This window comes from Hemibagrus wyckioides, linkage group LG24 (assembly GCF_019097595.1).
Source record: "Hemibagrus wyckioides isolate EC202008001 linkage group LG24, SWU_Hwy_1.0, whole genome shotgun sequence".
Lineage (NCBI taxonomy): Eukaryota > Metazoa > Chordata > Actinopteri > Siluriformes > Bagridae > Hemibagrus > Hemibagrus wyckioides.
Genome location: NC_080733.1, coordinates 9,784,918 through 9,804,377, shown reverse-complemented (window position 1 = coordinate 9,804,377; position 19,460 = coordinate 9,784,918). Strand labels below are relative to the sequence as shown.

General features: G+C 37.5%; 1 protein-coding gene across 2 annotated transcripts in view; it reads left to right on the top strand.

Moving 5' to 3' along the window:
- The window catches only part of angpt2b (angiopoietin 2b), a 29,426-nt gene extending 24,458 nt beyond the window's left edge, over positions 1-4,968 (top strand). Inside the window, exons 6-9 of one of the 2 annotated variants that reach the window (XM_058377954.1) lie at positions 1,364-1,465; positions 2,373-2,539; positions 3,863-3,993; positions 4,214-4,968. In XM_058377954.1, the coding sequence (XP_058233937.1) occupies positions 1,364-1,465; positions 2,373-2,539; positions 3,863-3,993; positions 4,214-4,374 (561 nt within the window). In that variant the 3' untranslated portion in view covers positions 4,375-4,968. Of the gene's footprint in view, positions 1-1,363; positions 1,466-2,372; positions 3,994-4,213 lie in introns of those variants that run through there. The other variant, XM_058377955.1, reaches the window with a different exon arrangement.
- The last annotated feature ends 14,492 nt before the right edge of the window (positions 4,969-19,460 follow it).

Below are 19,460 nucleotides of genomic sequence, written 5' to 3'. Positions count from 1 at the left end.
CAACTCTAGTTCTGTCCTTGTCTTGAATTGGTCATGCAGGTTGATCTTTTACAACTTTAGGTGGATCTGTCCATTTCTCTCCACATTTGCCAGTCAGGTGCCTGTTCAGTTCCCTGTGACCAAAAAGTTGGACTACTGTTACTCTCTCTTGGCAGCTCTTGCCCTGTGTGCTATCAAACCCCTGCAAGTGATTTAGAATGCATCTGCATGACTTGTTTTTAATCTTTCACAGTTCTTGCACATTACCACATTGCTATGTTCCTTCCACTGGCTTTCAATAGCTGCCAAGTTTGAATTTAAAACACTGATGGTCTAGAAAGCCAAAAATTGCCCACACCTACCTGAAGGCACATATCAAATGCTGAGCTGCACCACATTTCGTTCAAACTTCCAACAGGGCTCGACTTGACCCACCATCTCTTAAGGCACTAGGAAGTCATGCATAAAAACCTGCACTGCAAATAGATGGTGGAATGAACTTCCCATAACTGTCACTAGCAGTCTTCAACCAATGATGAAACCTAACTCTTAACTAAATTTGCACTAATAACTATTAATGAGCTATTTGTACTAGCATGAGGACATACACTGAATTTTAAATTTCATTTTAAAAGCACTTGTGTAAGTTAGTCTGGATAACACATACATGTAAGAGAGGAGAGGGAGAAAAATAATTTAATTCCATAATTAGATTGGATTGGTTTGACAGTCCAGAGAAACAGCAGCTTTTTGTTTCAAACTCATATTTCGACATGGGATTAATGTCTTTACTTTCATGAAAGAAAAAAAAAACTGGAATGGAGAATCTGATAGGTGTTTTTTTCCAAGACATAGTTCATTTAGGTTCACTTTTGTATAAGAATATCTAATTTTTTTGACAGATCAAAATTCATGAGAAGAAAATTGGTTCCATGAAATTCTGTTATAAGAAAACCTGTATGGGGATTAATAAATGTCAAGAAAAAACATATCTAAACAATACACTTTTGCTCTTTCCCTATTTTTCCATTTTAAATGATTCCTGTTGGTTACTGCCAGCATTGTTTTAAATCCCTCAGGATTTTAGGATGATCTGGGGTTGCAGAAACTATGGTTTATCTCATCAACCTTCTTCTTCTTCTTCTTATTATTAGTAGTAGTAGTGATGGTTGTGGCATTATTATAATGCAATCTGTCTGTCACTATATTTTCATCCCTACATATGTTTTATCAATATGAAACAACCATAGTGGAGTCTCAGAAGGACTAGTGATTGTTAAAACAGTCAGTAATGTAATTCTGAAGGTAAACCACTTTATAGATATAATAATTCAAAAGTATTTTTATGCCCTGAACAATGCTTTTGCATGGTTTGGTGTCACAGGTTTTCTGTGACATGAAGACTAGAGGAGGAGGTTGGACTGTTCTTCAGCATCGTTTTAACGGTTCAGTGGACTTCCATCGGAACTGGAAAGATTATAAAACGGTAAGTGTGTCTTTCTATATGTATAAGAGTAAAGTGTTTTGCCAACTCAAAGATCATTGTTGTGACAAAATATGACAAGGAGCACAGATGAGACCCTATTTTTGTGACTATAAGGCATGTGCATAATAAAAGCAAAGGATTACATGCCTCACTGGTGTCATGACAAATAGTGTATCTCTCATGGATGTATACTGTAGATTAGGGTCTGTCCAGTCCAGGTCTGTCCCCCATGAATATGAACACCTATTAAGTAACTGTCACAATTTTCATAATTTCTACTATATTCAAGAAGACATATTGGTATTCAGAATTCACTGCATGACAAAAATCGCTATGCAGAAAATAAAGCATAATTGAGGTTAAACCAAATGACTTGTATCAGTAATTTAAGGATGTACGCAGGAAATAAAAAAAAGCCTCTGACTTAATGATTCAAATCTGATTTTAAAGCCAGTGACTTTTACGTACAGTATAATAATGCTCAATCCATAAGTTTATTAGACATTGAAATAAAGCCCCAAAAGTAATGCATCTTGCTCGGTTCATATGAGAAATTATCACTGCTAATAGAACACCACAGCAGACTGCAAAGCAGTTTTCCTCCCACATGCTTTTCATTTGTTATCCAAGAAAATGTTTTTACAAGTGAATGATAAATATTTGGCTGTGGAATTAGGGAGGTCTGCTAGATGGCTGATAACATATGACCTGAGGTGTTAAAGTGTGTAATGTTTAAATGACTTTGAACAAATGTTGTTTGATTAACTGGCTTACCCAGACTGTAAGCATGCATTGCTACTTTATAGAGGTACAGTTTGCATAGATATGCAGTGCACCCTTCAGCCCTGCAGATGTATTCCGATATGTCGCAATGTCAGAGGAAACTCACAGTTTATGCAATATGTAGGGATTTGGAGACCCCTCAGGAGAACACTGGTTAGGAAATGATGTCATCCACCTGCTCACCATATCCCGAGACTACACTCTGCAGGTCCAGCTCAAAGATGTAGACGGAAACCAGGCCTACTCTCAGTATGACCATTTCTACATCGATGGAGAGGAAAAGAAATATAGGTACTATAATATTTATCTGGGCTTACAATTTTAAAAGAGAGCTATGATGTACTAAAGCTGGTCAAATTTACATTCCAAACTCATTCTGTTTGTATTGGATTAATGTTTTGTTTTAAAGTTCGGGCTGTACTTGCATGCAAATTTAACATGTTCAACAATTTCATAATTTTTCCTGAGACTACAGGTTACATTCATGACTCCTTATGTTATGTGTAAACTGGGAAAAATGGGCATGGAGTGGGAATACTTTATGGATGAGATACCAGTTCATTACAACACACAGTCATACCTAGGGGCAAATTAGCATCAACAATCCACTTACCTGCATGATTCTGGGAGGTGGGTAGAAATCAGATAACATGGAGGCACAGCCAATGCAGGCACAGGGAGAACATAAGAAGCTCTACACAGACAGTAAATGTAGGATCAGACTTAGGTCTCTGGAGCCGTGAGACTGCATTGCTGCCCAGCAATGCCGTCCTAAACAAACATAGCCTGTACCATCAATCAAGTGTGCATCAGACAAAACGATTAGCAAAGTGCAGAGAAATCTGCCACAGTTTGCTTTTCACTGCTTTCTCTATCAACAGGTACTTTCAGACTACTGATTCAAGGGCAGACCTGGGAAGAACTCAGGCAAATTGCTTTCATGCACTCTGACTGCCAAGTCAAACAAATCTCACCTTTCTGTTACAGATGAATCAGATATTGCCTAGGGAAATTATTATATCATATGAAGAGGAAACATACATTTTAAAAAAAAGAAATGAAATGAAATAAGTTCCTAGTTTGGAGAATGAGGCTTGGAAAGTGGTAAGACTTTATTAAATCTGCTCTTGTTGGAAATCATTGTGTGTAGTTCACACTGCCTACAACCTGGGAGGGAGATATGGGGTCTATTGCCAAATTCCATCATTTGGTTTCCTTTTCGCCTTCTCACATATGTGTAAGTTTTATTTGCATGCTGTGAATGCTGGCATTGTCTGTAATATGTTATGTTCATATGGAAACAGCCAGACATGTGACCTATTGAGTGAGGGTGTCTATGTGCCAAAATGCTTTCCTGTAGACTCATGCTGTGTGGTCCATTTTCTGGCACTTTCCATACTAAATGTGTGCAGTCACACCTTGTGAGTTGTTGCAAACAAAAGAATATGGATAATGGAAGTCATTTCCAACACAGCAGTATTGATTGCATCCTAATTTAATATTATTATACCATTGCTTTCTCAACATCTCAATCTAGATTTAATCCCCCTTTGCAGTTATAACAGCCTCCACTCTTACCATGAGACTTTGATTACTTGGACTCTCTTATTCCAGCATCCATGCTGAAGGTTTCAGTGGTACAGCAGGTCGGACCAGCAGCCTAACCCACTCAGGCACCATGTTTAGCACAAAGGATCAGGATAATGACCGCTGCAGCTGCAAGTGTGCACAGATGGCCTCTGGAGGTAAAGCTCTGCACATGTAACTCCTATTTTCAGTCTCCTTAGTCACAAATAAACTTCTCATTATTTAAATTGCCAAAAACCATTCCATAAATTAACTTAAAATGTTGCATAAACTTCTGAAAGTCAGGGGTCAGGGGTTTTATTAATATTGAGTTTTTGGTCTGCTCTGGTTACACTTTGGTTTTAACAGATTCTAATTCTTGATATTTTGTTATTGCAGGATGGTGGTTTGAAGCCTGTGGTCCATCCAACTTAAATGGCATCTACCACACTGGAATCTCCAGTGTGATGCGCTACAATGGGGTCAAGTGGTACTATTGGAAAGGGCCAAATTCCATAATAACCAGAACCACTATGATGGTGCGTCCTGCGGATTTCTAAAAATAAATGCCATGAAGGCATTTGGCTCTACACACAGCAAAATTCCCAAGTTTAATTAAGATCTATGATTGATGCTCATTTGTATCCAGCTGCACTTACATAACCACAAGGTGTTAATTCAACATTGGGGAATTTGTGACATAGACACTGAATGAGTGCCAGAGGGCTGTTGACACAGCTGAGACTCACTGACATTTTATGCATTTTTGGAATTTGTGGAACGCTATATGATTCAATCTGTCTTGTTTGTTCTGCGCTGGCAAAAAAATGGACCCAGCTGGTTCATCAGTATATTATTTTCCTGTATATAAAAGCACAAGCAGTAAGAATGCAAAGGACTGGAATTTCACATCAGTGTTTGTTGTATACTTGGCTAGTGAACTGAGGTCTTAAATGTGAACCATTCCTCCCCCCACTCCCGCAAACACCCCCTGTCCACAGCACCTCTCTAGTTCCCCTTCTCTGAAATGCTTGTAAAGTTTATGAGTGAATACTCCCATAAAAGCTGCATGAGATACTAAAACAGGTGTATGTTTTACAATCACATTATTTACTATAAAAATATATATTTGTAATAAAAAGACATAAAATTGATCAGAGGCATCAGAGTGATTGCAGGAAGTGAGAAGGCTACTATGCCAACATCTATGAATGCGGTCTGTTCATGGTGTTGTTTTAGCAGCAGGCTGTGCCTAATGCAGCACTATGGTTGATTGACCATCCATGCAGGGTGTTAAGAGGGTCAATGTTATTGCAGTGACCATGCCAATTCCTTGATGAAGCATACAATACAGGCTGCTAACACTGGCCTGTGTTAAATACATCAGTGAGGCAGGCCCTTTTGCACTGCTGACCTGTGTTCACACTGAGCACTTAGCCATGTATCTGCAGTCATGATTAATCACTGCAATCATAATTTAACTCTCTGCTCAATAACCCTATTCATCCAGCAGCACAGGGATTGTGAAAGAGGAGAAATACTTGCACTGACATATAGGATAAGATCTGAGTCAGATTCCCATGACTTCCTCTCACTATATCTGCAGCATCCTTCATGGATATACATTGCAGAGGAGAAATGCACAATTCATAACAATCATTTACCAGTAATTTACTGCTGCCAGTGCAGATAAGCCAAAATGAAGATGTAGTGCAGTGAATAGTATGTGAGCACATTTACATGCACAGCACAGCAAGCTGCAAAAACATCTTTATCATGAGTCCACCAGCTGCCTGTGGTAGATCACTGCTCAGGATAAGAGATCTATCAGATTAGGTTTCGTGGCAAGTTCTAGACAGCTGACTGACCATTAGACTTGTACAGGGCTTTCAAGCAGGAACTGAAATTTTCCGGGGGGCTGTGTGCTTCATGGGCTTTGTTTTTATTGGAGTCACTCCAACCTGGTTGAATGTCTAAATGAGATGCCCTAAACCAATGGGGGATCTGCACTAGTAGAGCTTTGGAGTGCATCCATGTATTTATCATCTCTTTCAGCAAGTTAAAGAAAGAGTTGAGAGGGCTGAGAAAGGGGTATGCAACAAGCACACGTAAATCTCTGTTGGACCTTTGTTCCACATGAAAGGCTCCATGGGTGCAAGGAAGGAAAAGTAAACTCAAGTATGGTCCATAATGAATCCAGGAGACAATGTTCTTGTTGACTCAGCAAAATGAGACCCATCGAAGGCACACAAGAACTGAAGAATACTTGAAAATGCTGTGACCTTCTTTATATTTTCTTTTTTGCTGTTAAAATAAAGCTTCCTGTAGAATACAGCCTAATTATGGGTTGTTAACCCATTTCTACTACAGCAGGGGGCACTCTGGGCACAATATGGATACGGCAATATATTCACACACCAGTTTTTTTCCCCCAGGAGTCAAAAAGAAGCTGCAAACTTGAATTGTAGTGTCATTGGTTATTTTGTTTGTGCATCTTATTTCTCGTCTTAACATGCAATTACAACATGTTATTATTATTATTCTGGGATAGCTTGTTCAGTACATGTCTTAAAACATGCTTAACATATTCTAAGGCTGTGAGGAACACAATATTTGTTGTAAAAATATTTCTTTAATTACTTAATGATGTGTACTAACCAGTGAGATTGAGCTCATTAATGCCTTTGAAATACACAGACAGCATACTGTTGCAAATTCAGAGCTACAGCAATAAAACTAATCATGTGGTGGAGTAACGATGTAAGACATTAGCACATCAAAACATAGGATCCTTCCCACATGGGGTTATGGCTGCTGTCTGATCTCGAGCTAGGAGTGAAAGATCCACTCACTTTATATTTATTGACTGGATTCCTGGAATTTGATGCAACATTCAAGTGGATAGGTTTGCTGAGCACATCACTTTTTTTTTTTATTTTTTTATTAACATCCACATATATCCACTGGGTCTCTCTTTCTTTTTTCCATAATAGCATACTCACACAGAAGACTCACATATTCGAACACCCAATCATCACTTTAGAGAGAAAATCAGAGCCATAATCATAGTGATTCTCATTAATGAATAGGTAGGCATGATCAGGCTGCCATTGCACTGATAAGATCTTGCCATAGTGGATGTGATGATTTCTAGTTACCCATGACAGTGTAAGAATTTATTTCCTTCATTTTATGTTTTTTATTTTCATTTTACATGACAAAACGACACTCCCAGCAGAATCTATTAAAGTATTAAAGAAACAGAGAAGACTCGTATTAATTTTTATTTGTATATAATAATAACAACAATAATAACAACAATTATTATTATTATTAAAAAGTGAATTGTAATTAAAAATTTAATTGTAAAAGGACCCTGAATTTTTTGGCTCTAATTATTTATAATGATCTATTTATAATTTTTTCCCATCATATACAATATATTAAGTAGAAAATGTTTTTGTGTCCTCTGGGATTTGGTGAGTACGTCACGAAAAGATATCGGACACAAAAGTTACTTTTCTTTGACCTTGCATACCTATTTCTATTGCTTAAAGTGAACAGAAATATTACAAATGCTAGGCCTGACAAATTTCAGTTTATTATAGCACTAAATTGATCAAAAGGACACAAAGGTATAGTGGCTGTGAGTTGGAATTGAGTCGCATTGTCAGCAGGGCTGTGGACCCACAGCTATTCAGTGGATCGTAAAGACATACTAATTAAAAAGCACGAAACAACAGGGGCCAGAACAGAAGCTGGGCTTATGATGATTAGCATCAATGCTGGCACACTAAACCAATATAATCACGATTTATTAATGAAGGAATTATAATCACCATTATTCCATTGAGCACAGCAAACAAGCCCACTGAACCCCAGAAGGATTTCATCTAGAATGCTCAGTTAGAACCAACTGCTGCTATGATATTTGCACGTGTGGCATGATGAAATTATGGGGATGAAGAAGATTTTTCTAAATGGAAAATAAAGGTGACATTTTTGCCAGACCGGCAAGTTAAAACTCATTAAGGGTGTGTGGAAAACCAAACATGGAGTATTCTTGCAATATTCTTGATTAGGCTGTTAACAAATATGTACCTTGCCAATGTTTGCCTTGCCAAAAAAAGGTCAAAACACACACTTCTTTTCAAACATCTCACTTTTAAATGCGCCAAATTTATAGGGTGTTGCTAGTTTCTGTATTTATCAAAACAATCCATTAACACTCTACATTTCTTATACGTAATGTATACTAAAGGCACAGGGAAATCTGTTGCTACAAAGTCACATGATTGTCTAGAATGTCTTTGTACGCTGCTGCACTACAATTTCCTGTTACTGGATTCAAGTTTAAACTGGTTCCAGCATAACCACGACAATGAGCACAAAGCGAGGTGAATGCATAGTGTGCAATGCTAGGTTTATAAGAACTAGAGTGTCCTGCACAGAGCCCTGACCTCAACGTCAGTGAAGACTTTTGGCATGAACTGGAACACTGGCTGCACCCCAGGCCCTTCTCTTCTGACATCAGTGTCTGACCTCACTTATGTCCTTATGGCTGAATCATCAAATCCCCACAGCCACTTTATTAAATCAAGTGGAAAGCATTACCAGAAGAAAAAAGCTGTTATAGAAGCAAAGGGGGAGGGTTACATTGGTGCTATGGTCAGGTGTCCACATACATTTAACCATATATTGTGTATTATTTTAAGAAAATGATTCAGATTGCTTTGTACTGCGATCTCAGGATTATGTGACTAAGGGCAAAAGCTTCAGAGAAGGAGAAAATTCTGCTCCTGGGTCAATGAGAGCCATATAAATCACTTATAAATAGATGATATAGATCTTTTAAGAAAGAGTAAGCCAGGTATTGCATCATTAAGAAGACCTCAAGTGACCTCAGTGATGCAATCACAGGGACAGTAGCTCTTTCACAGTTCAGTTTATCATGTCAGATGGTAAGAACAAGAAAACAATTAAAATATTGGAAGATTACGTTCATGCTTAAAAAACCTACATGTATAGAAATGTGTTCAATCGCCAAGATTTCCATGGTTGTATAAGTAGATGCTTGTTTCATTTGAAAAGAGCCTGTGAAGTCTGGTAGTCAAATGGTGCTACCAGAAACAAAACACCTTATTTGTCATTGACCCTGATGTTGCTTGCCAAAGGAAACCTCCCAGATGGAAAGGTAGGTGTAGCCTGCCTTCATATAACACATGTTCCTGTACCAAACTACCATGTAGTCTTCCATGTGGTCTCTTTTCTACGCTCAGTTGGGGATAGAGTTTGCCAGACTGTTGCCAGAGAGTTGGACCAGAGAGTTGGACAGAATCATGCTTGTAATTTGTAGGTGTGCATCAAATAGCAGTCAGAGTTTCATGTATTAATAACAAATACATTTTTTGAATATAAGATTACTTACATGTATACCTAATAGATACAGAAATGTCAACTGGTCACTGATTGGTGGTGATTTGGATTTGTTGGACCTGTTGGTTGAACAAATCTGTTAAATCTAGCAGAACATTGGTGAAAATAGAATTTAATGTAAACCTTCAAAAGGACTTCTACCTTTTACTGACTAAGAGTCATAAAGGACTGACATCAAGTCCCTATTTGTAGAAGCAGCTGTGAGGAGCTGGAGTATGAAGGTCACAGTGGAAATCAGAGGATATCCGTCATTTGGGAAGCCTCATGTGTAATGCTTGAAGACGTGTGGACAACATACTGAATGATGGTGCAAATTGACAAATATGGAGGACCTGATTTTTTATCATCATAAAACCTTGGGTAAAATCTCCCACATCTTTGTGCTGTACTAAATCCTCCAATTTAATGTGATTATGTACATTTTAAAAAATGCTCATGGAGAGTGATGCAAATGACAAAAACTATAAAGTAAAAATACAAAAAAAACATTACTTTGAGATTGATTGTTGGGATAGAGTACAATTACTGTCAGTGGCCACCCTATCAGCTTTTATACTTAAGGATTTGCCACTCATTCAGAAACTTTCATGCAGACAGCAAGGGCAACAGTTTAAACCGATTTGGATTGTGCTTTTATTATAGAATGGTTTTAATTTAATAACGTCTTTAGATATCGTCCCTAGGGGGGAGACTAGCAAGCACAAATATGTCCAAGAGAGCTCAAATTTAATTACAGAAGAAACTCCATTATAGTACTTTGTAAATAATGAATATAAAAAAAGAAAATGTGGATTACACAAAAACGCAAAGAGGAAAATGAACACTGGGGGATCTACACAGGGATTTCTCAACACTTCTCACAGGTGTGCAAAACCTTTTCATTTCACACAACAGAGGTTTCTTTTTCTTTTCGAAACTGAAGGTCACAGGGCTGAAGTGAAACTAGGTACGAAAACAAAGTTACAAAAAGAATGACAAGCAAAAAACTCTCTCTCTCATATATATATATATATATATATATATACATACACACAGAGATAGACAACAACATAACAAAGCACTGGGGTAAGCAAAACATTAAAAGAAAACGTTCATGGCCAACAGAAACAAACCAGAGTACGCACAGTAATGTAAGAAGTGCACCATGCTGAGAAAAAGATTTCACAGCAATCCAGAGTTAAGGCAGGGAATATGAGCAGGAAATGATGAGAACTTAATTGCAAACAGGTGTGAATAATCAGTGCTAACTATGGTCACAAATCAGTAACCTGGGAATGATGACCTCTGGTGGCAAAAAATGGGACTATCCTTCACATGAGCCCTGTGTAAGGTAATGACACAGAAACATGTTCGTTTAGTGCCTAATAATCAAAAAGAGCTTCGGAAATTCCGTATCAAGTAGTACACTGTTTCCCTGTAAACCTAGATCATGGGACAACTCCTGAATAAAGTATTAGAAAAAAAATATGGCAGGAATCATGCCTAAGTAGAGACATTGAGCAGAACAGGAACCTGAGCAGTCTGTGAACAATTCAATGTTTTATTCAAACAACTTCTGGCCTCGGATTAAAAAGCAGCTTAGATGCCAGATGTGCAGAGATGTCAGTGAGAACCTGCATCCTGCTCTGTGGATTCCACTTGCTGTTCACACATTCGTGCCTGACCTCTGTTTTACCTAAACCAGTGCCTGTGCTAGTGTTTCCATGCTTGCTCCACTTTGCTGAACTATCATACTTTAATAGGATTCATTGAAAGCAATTATAACAGCTACATTGATGACCAACAGCTTCATCAGTCTTCTAAGCACGTATGTATTTAAAAAAAATATAATATCTTTATATTTTCATATATTTTCAAATAAATATGTTATAAAACTGAAGACAGTGTTAAAACTGAAGCTGGAATCTGTAAGTATTAAGGTATCACTAGGTTGAGTATGCTTTGAAATTCTGCAAAACTTTGAAATTGAATGAGCTCAAAATGAAAATGGCCAGTCAGCAAAAGCCTTTATATATGCTGTTTCAGTCTCCATAGCTCTCAAATGCCAAATCTTTCAAACAGTTCTCAGGATGGAGATCATCCCTAATGGATCCACACAGCTAGAGCTCAGTGTAGTCTAGTGGTGCCATCTTCTCCCAAGAAGAGTTTAAGTCCCCTCAGAGCTTTGGTCACATCAAATGCTCTACTCACTGACAGCCCTTTGGCATGAGCTTGTATGAACCAGTGCCAAAGGAACAATAGAGAAACACTGGAGAGGTGCCAGAAATCTCAGTCTTCATCTCTCTCTCTCTCTCTCTCTCTCTCTCTCCCCCCCACTAAAACTGGGAAAATACAATATTCATAGAACGTGGCCTGGTACATCTGGTACTTTAGAATTAAATCAACTCATTGATTTCAGGATTCTTATTTTCTTCTTTTTTGCCCCCAGCCATCTCACTATGCCTCCCCAGTTCATTGCTTTTACTGCACCTTTGCCACTGAGGCTTCTGTGCTAAACATTTCCCTATAATTTTATTACTTACACCAAGTCTCCCATACTCAGAAAGAAAGAGGAGAGAAAGTGAGGTGAATTCAACAAATTCATCCTTAGAACAGCTGGTTTAATGTTGCTGGATGTGCGATTAGTGGATATGGGGGTTAGAAGCTCTCGTCTAGAAAAATGCTATACATCAGGACTTGTCAACTGGTGGACTGTAGCCCAGATATTGTCCCAGCAGTGTATTTCAGAGTGACCACACTGAGTACAGAGAATAGTTTAGCAGAGCTGAATCATAAAACATAATTATTTCTAGAAATTATTTAATTTTATAAATTATTTTAATCCTAACCTTAGCATATGCTGTTGCTGTTTATCCAACCACATGCGTTTATGTAAATTATTTATTCAGAGAGTAGCTACAGAACATGAGAAATCAGGTCAGAACGTTTTCAGATTTTATTTACCTTCTATGGTCTTATTAGCAAACTGACAATATGGCTTTCTTTTTTTTTTTTAAATACAAATATCTTCATTATAGCCATGATTACTAAATATTGTTTAAGACTTAAATAATCGAAGTGCTTGCATTTTAACTGGTTTGTTTGTTCTGTTAGTGAGCTCTCCCTCTTAGCTCTTTGCAAAACACTACTTGAACTGTAGAGATTATGTGGAATTACAGCATACCATACAACACCCAGCAGAAAGATCTAACTGAGTACTATTAGCTAGTTACACCACACAGCATATGAAACAACATCTACAGAAAGAACTACTTTTAGCTAACTAATTAAAACACACGCTCTTTTTCAATGCTAAAGGAATCTGCTCCGCTGTGCTCATTTCAGTCTGTCATAGTAAGAATTTCTTAATCTTGCAGATTGACTTGTATAACAAACAGAATGCAGGTTGCCTGATCACATTAACTAGCCAGCCAAAACATTAAAAAACAAAATGTACACACCTGGCATTACTTTGTATTTTTAAGGTGGTCTGAGCTAAGCTGGGTTTCCACGCTATCTTTTAGATAACTAGCCATTAGTCATTTAATGCTAGTCATTGCTGTGTTGTTAGAATGCAATTTTGCTTAGTGTGCAATGACTCAAAAATGTGTTTTTGTCTCAAGCAGCTGGGTCACCATTAAACACTTTTCAGGGATACATAACAAAAACAAAACATAGACCATTATTTAACCATTAATTTGCCTGGAAATGATATGAGGTTGGACCCAATCTTAGCAAGATTAATTTGTTAGACATGAGATTCTCAGTGGTATATCCTATTTCAACTTGCATTTAAGCTTTCATGCAAATACAATGACTACATGCAGACAAGGGATCAATCTCTAATGCATACTTTGTCCAAGTAAAGTTTTTCATCAAATGCTGATTGGAAGAATACATACAATACAAGTGTTGTAAAAATGCTTGTGTTTTTTTCTCAGTGCTCGAGGAGTTCAACTGCTGTGTGGTAAACTTTCTGGAAAAGGAGCCAATGGGGGTAATACGTACTTAAATCTTCTTGCAGTAAAACCACACATGGTGAATTGGCATTGGCATCCACTTTCATTTTAAAACGTTGGGATAAAGTGAAAACCAGAAAGCTCAGGAAAATTACAAACACTGAAGAAGTCTTTGCAGAAACCTCAGTAATATCCAGCCATCCCATGAAACCCTTGCTATTGTTTTGTATGGGCACTGAAAATGCAGAAAAAGCTTTCAGTTCCTTCTCTATTAGATGCATGTGGCCTTGCACTTCTTGGCTGTCATTTTACCAAAATCATGCTTTGACAAATTCAAGGTGTTAGCTGCTCAAAGACATCATGGAGTCTAGAAGTGTGCTGTGTTAAATTACGTGATTAGAAAAATACACTGTACAAGTATGTTTTAAAATCTTGAAGTAAGGTTTAATTAGACAGTGAAAGGTAGCTGGGGAGTTCCTCGTTCCAGCTGGCATCATTGTTTGTTAGAAGTTAGAACAAAAGCATAAATATTGGATACATGATTGGTTAATGGGACTTGCTAATAACCTTTGAGCAGGTATAACTTGTTAATAAATTTGGCTAAAGCTCTGCAATTCAATTTAATAAAATGTTATTTATATTGCTTTTTGAACAATGATTATCAGCAAACAGAAATAATGAGAAAGTCAGACCATGGCAAGAAAAAAAGTCCCTGAGAAGACATAAGAAATGTTTAATGACTGAGGCATGTGCAGTCATTAGTAAATCCAATAGAGAGCATCCATAGAAATCTCATGGTGATCTTTAGGCTATTCATGTGAGCCATCAGCAGCAGCAGCGAGTGATTTTTCAGGTGAAGAAAGTTCCAAGAACCTATGTTGTCAACATAGGAGTCAAGCCAAGAGACATGGAAAGTATCAGCTCAGACAATGCCATTTACTTTTCTATAATTCTTAGAAAAACAGCCTGTCCTGTCAACCTTGGGAAGTAACAGGAACTTACATTTTGCAAGAGAACATGCTTATGCGTATTAACCCTATATGCATGTTGCTTGTTTGAAGGATGGCTGTGCGTGTCCATCGTGCTTAAGAACATGTGTTTGTTAAGGAACACCAGAATATATATCAAATGGAATCCCACCAGCAGTGGAAAAGTATTAACAAATTAAAAGTATAGAGAATGTGCCAAAAAATTCACATAAAATATGTGTCCAGCCAGAAATGTAATCAAATGAATGTAAATGTCACATTTAAACACAAGTATTCAAAAGTAATTTATCAACAGAGATATCTGCGGTGGAAATATTTCTGTTAATCCTCACTCTGTTAATTCAGAGTGACCTGGATACACTTTGCTTAATGCAGAGTTGTTGTTGTAGTACTTGTGTGAAGACCCTGGGCATAAAATTCAAAATGTATAACCAATTCCTTGGCCAATCCCTGTGTCAAATCTGGCTCTCTTCTGGGATTTCCTAAATACATAATCTAGAGAGAGAGAGAGAGAGAGAGAGAGAGAGAGATCCAAAAATATGGTCAGTGATATAACACCACCATCCAGAGAACCCATGAGAAAACCTATTGTATTAATGACATTGTCCTTAAAACCTAAATAAGTCAATAGGCAGAATTGTATTTCAGGACACTTCACACAAAGCATGTTTGGAGAAAAGTCACAGGAAGAAGATGATTAAGATGGAAAGAAGCAAACGAAGCAGAGTGAGCTGTTTATACATAACAGGTGTGCGACACATCTGCTCAGCAGAGCCTTGCGGCCATGCTTCAGGTCTCTCATGCTCTGAGTGCTGAGGAAATGAGAAGAATAAGGGAAACAAATTCGCAGTCAAGCAAGTCCAAACTCTTGAACTTGTCTTGAGAGAGGCAGGTGGGAAGTGTATGCACTTACTCGTGCTGATTTTAAGAGGAGGTAAGCATGATAAACAGTGCCTTTGAGGTGTTTAAAACCTCATTTGACCCAAACAGCAGATGTGAAAAGACAGAGCATAAACACTTGTTTCCTAGAATCCCTTTTGAGATTAGCCCTTTTCAGCCAGGACATCTGAAAGCCACTGTGTGTGTGTGTGTGTCTGTGAGAGAGAGAGAGAGAGAGAGAGAGAGAGAGAGAGAGAGAGGAAGAGAGAGAGAAATAAAGAGAGAGAGATGGATATTTGTTGATGTCCAGACCAAACCAATCCATTCACTAGCCACAGCCATGCTAAGACAAGAAGACTGACTCACCCCACATCTGATAAAGGAAATGAAATTTCCAGAAAAAGCTGGAACTTGGTATTTGACCTCTAGATAACCAGGATGTGGATGAGAATGTAGAGCAGATTCTGAGTGTATATGAGCATGTTGAGTAGATCCTGACACAACTCATCCAGAGGTTTCATGGAGCAGCTTGTCAAAGCTCATACAAACCTGAAGGGATTTTAGAGATTTGATATAAACAGCCAGAAAGAGAAGTGGAAGTGCAGCACTACTCATGTCCATGTTTAGTCTGTAGCTACACAAGCAGGTTTGTTTAATTTCAAGTATGAGGTTCACTTTCTTGTGATGTTTCACTTTTGTCTTGAGCTGTTGTCAGTTCCAGGTTCTCTTTATAAACATAATCTGTAAAATCTGATGACTGAATGAATTTCTGTTTACCTTATGATGACTTTAGAATTGGTTTACCAAGTTACTGAGTAACTTTATAACATTCATAATGGTTGCTACTTTACTTATTCCACCCACCTAATGATTCATTCGCATTTTGCCTTCTTCTATCTCAAAGTCATATTAGCCTTAAAAATTATGCATTTTTAAAAATAAACCTTTTATTATTTGTGTGATTCATTTTCAATTATTTCAGTTATTAATAATTGTAACTTTGTTACACGCTTTTATGGTTGATGTATCTGTACACTATTATTGGGTACCAGAATTGTGCTTGTAAACAAATATTAATATTAATAATTAAATATTATAATCTCTGGAATCTGTGAATAGATACAGACTAGTTAGTTAGTAAGTCAGTAAAAGTAGATATTAGGTCAAACAGGCAAGATTGCCTAATAATATTGGCAGAATTATGTTATATATCATAATGTCACATCTCTGTCTGCACCTTTCATTGCTGAAACCATTTCCCACCACACTACACTTCCAATGAACTTCAATCCATGTCACTCACATGAGCAGTATCCTGTTTCTCCAGTCTGCACATTTTTCTGATTATACTCACCTGCTCTCTCTCAGCACAGTCCCTACAAATTACCCAGACTCTCACATTTAGTTTGTAATTCTTTACTTGTTTGTGTATTCTTTTCCTGGTTTGAACGGTATTTTGCCTGAGTATAATCTGTTAGTCGATCATACTTTTGGTTTGTCTCCTCTGATTATCATCAATAAACCGATACTTCAATCCAACCCTACTGTTTGCTAATGCCAAGAATTAATTTGCAATTACAAGTAATTCAGAAACTCTTGCCTTTATCTAACAAGACAATAAAGCAAACAAACAAACAAAAAAACCCAAACAAGTCATTGATTACATTATGCAACAAGGTGTATTTTTTGAAGTATTATAAAACTAGCAATGCAAATCTGGAATATGCCCAAGGCTTTCTAAATGAATTGATGTGAAACCATACACAGCAGATTTCTATTTCTCTTCTTATCAGTGTATAATGGGGCTAATATTTGCACGCTCGCAGCCAGCTGAAAACATTTTTCCTTTTGCTTTCAATTATGGATTAGTTTTGCATTGCTTTCTATCTATGAGGCGGCTGTTTTTCCACAACAATTTCATAGAATTTAGGTGTACAATTGAAATGCATACAATATTTAAATCTGATAAAATAGTCTGTATATACAATTGTAACACATAACACATGCCATTATTACGATCTGAAGCCTATTGATCAAGGTTCGCCTTTGTGAGTCGACTTGTGTGTGAATATAAACAACCTCAGGAACTCCCACAGGATAGGAAGTTTTTTCCTAACTTAGTAGATTTTCATACATTTCTTGTGTAAATGCTCCTGTGAATGATTTACGAATAAATTCTAGGCCTTTTGTTTGCTGACCTACTTTCCCTCTCTGAACATTGCTCAGCTCTATGCCTCCCTATGCCATCTTTGGTATCAGAGAAAGTAAGTCGCCTACATCTGATGTGTGGGATTTCCACCTACCTTGGAAACTCAGTGGAGTGTGTGTTAAATCGAGCAGAAAATAAAAAAAGAGATGCTTTGACCTGTGTGTGTATTTCCAGAAATCAAGACAAAAAGCAAAAGCTCTGTGTGTTTTCTTTGCCCAACATATGTCAGATTTCACAGTCAATTTGTCAGCATAACATTTTTTAAAAAATCTTTCCTGACTTAATATTCTTAAAAAAATTATTATATATATATTCAATTATGTTAAGTGAAATTCAAGAACAGAAAAGATACAGACAGCACAACAGCACACTTACTTATTCTTTAAGATACACTAAGCTGTTGTACACTAATAGGTTAGTGTATCTTAAAGTAGTGAATTTAAAGGTTTACTTTAAAGGTGATTAAAGGTATGCTGGTCAAATTTATCATAATATTTCAAGAGAGCAATACATAAGTCACACAGTGGTGCAGCAGCAAAAAATTTGCCTCCTCACAGCTCCACAGTTCCCAAAGCTTGGGGTACTGTCTGTTTGGGAATGTTCTTATTGTGCCTGTGTCAGTTTCCTTTTGGCTCTGTGGTTTCCGCATAACACATGCAATTATTTACATTTACATTTCTAGCATTTGGCAGACGCCCTTATACAGAGTGGCGTACAAAAGTTCTTTGGAGTCTCTATCAATTAATACATTAACACTGGTTGAATAGGTCATAGACTTAGGATTCCATCAGCCTAACGTGGAGGAGTTTTTTTAAGAGGAGTCTTTTATACATATGACAATACATAAAACAAACTGGGAAAATAAGAGCTAGTTAAGTGTTTCAAGAAGAGGTAGGTCTTCATCCATTTAAAAACAGCCAGTGGCTCAGCTGTCCGGACATCTAGGGGAAGTCCATTCTACCACCTGAACAGAAAAGAATCTTGACATACTGTACCTATGACCCTGAGAGATGGTGGGACCAGTCGAGCAGTGCTTTGAGATCGGAGAAAGCGTGGTGCAGTGTGAGGAGTAATAAGATTTTTTGAGGTAAGAGGGTGCTGGTCCATTCTTGGCTTTGTAGGCAAGCATTAGTAAGCCAGACCGGAAGCCAGTCGAGGGAGCGCAGCAGTGGGGTGGAGTGTGAAAACTTAGGCAGGTTGAAAACAAGTTGTACAGCTGCATTTTGGATTATTTGCAGAGGACAGATTGCATTCAGAGGTAGACACGCCAGGAGAGAGTTGCAGTAGTCCATTCTCGAAGTGACAAGAGACTGAGCAATTATGTAGACTGTCTATGCTGAATTACTGCTAGGAGTGAATGAATGTGCCTCATCTGGGGGTGCATTCACAAACTACACCTAGACTTCCCATGATTCGCCAAGCATCGGGTCCTACAGGACCAGAATACAGTAAAGACAGAATGCTTGACTGAGACATACACATGTAAGAAAAATGCTTGCCAATATATGATGTAAATTTATAATCTCAATGACTTGGTGCTTAGCATGTTTGCCTCGCATGTCAGGAGGTTGAGGATTCAATTCTTGCCTTTGCCTGTGCTGTTGGCTGATATTTTATTTTAGTCTAGGTTGTCAAAATTGTGTGCATGTGTGTGAGTGTGAGTTGAATTGTGTCCGGCACCCCGTCACTGGACAATAAAAACTCTATAGTATCGGCGTGCCTACATATGATATGAAGCTCTCTTAGAGTATGAGGCTGTTTAGGTCATAACATATTTTCTCACACACATTCTGTAATAACCTTGCACGCTGTTTTTCTCTTCAAATGAATGTGTAGCTTAACATTCTTTACTGTATTGGGTGAGTTTTGGGTCATTTTGAATTGTAACCAATTTTCATTCACTCATTCTAACATTTAGTTAAAATACATTGTATTTAATGAGCTAAAATATAATTAAAAACAGAAGGAATCCAATAACAGAAACAGAATAAACAACAACAATAGTCTTACTCAGTAACATTTCTAGAAAAATGATCAAGTTATTTCTGCTTAATAAACTGCGATTCTGCACAGCTGAATTGATCAGAGCTTCCACTATCACTAAAGCATTATACAATTCACTTTAGTCATTTACATTACCATCAAAATCAAAGAGTCAAAATCTCTACCACCACATCTACCATGAATAAATGAAT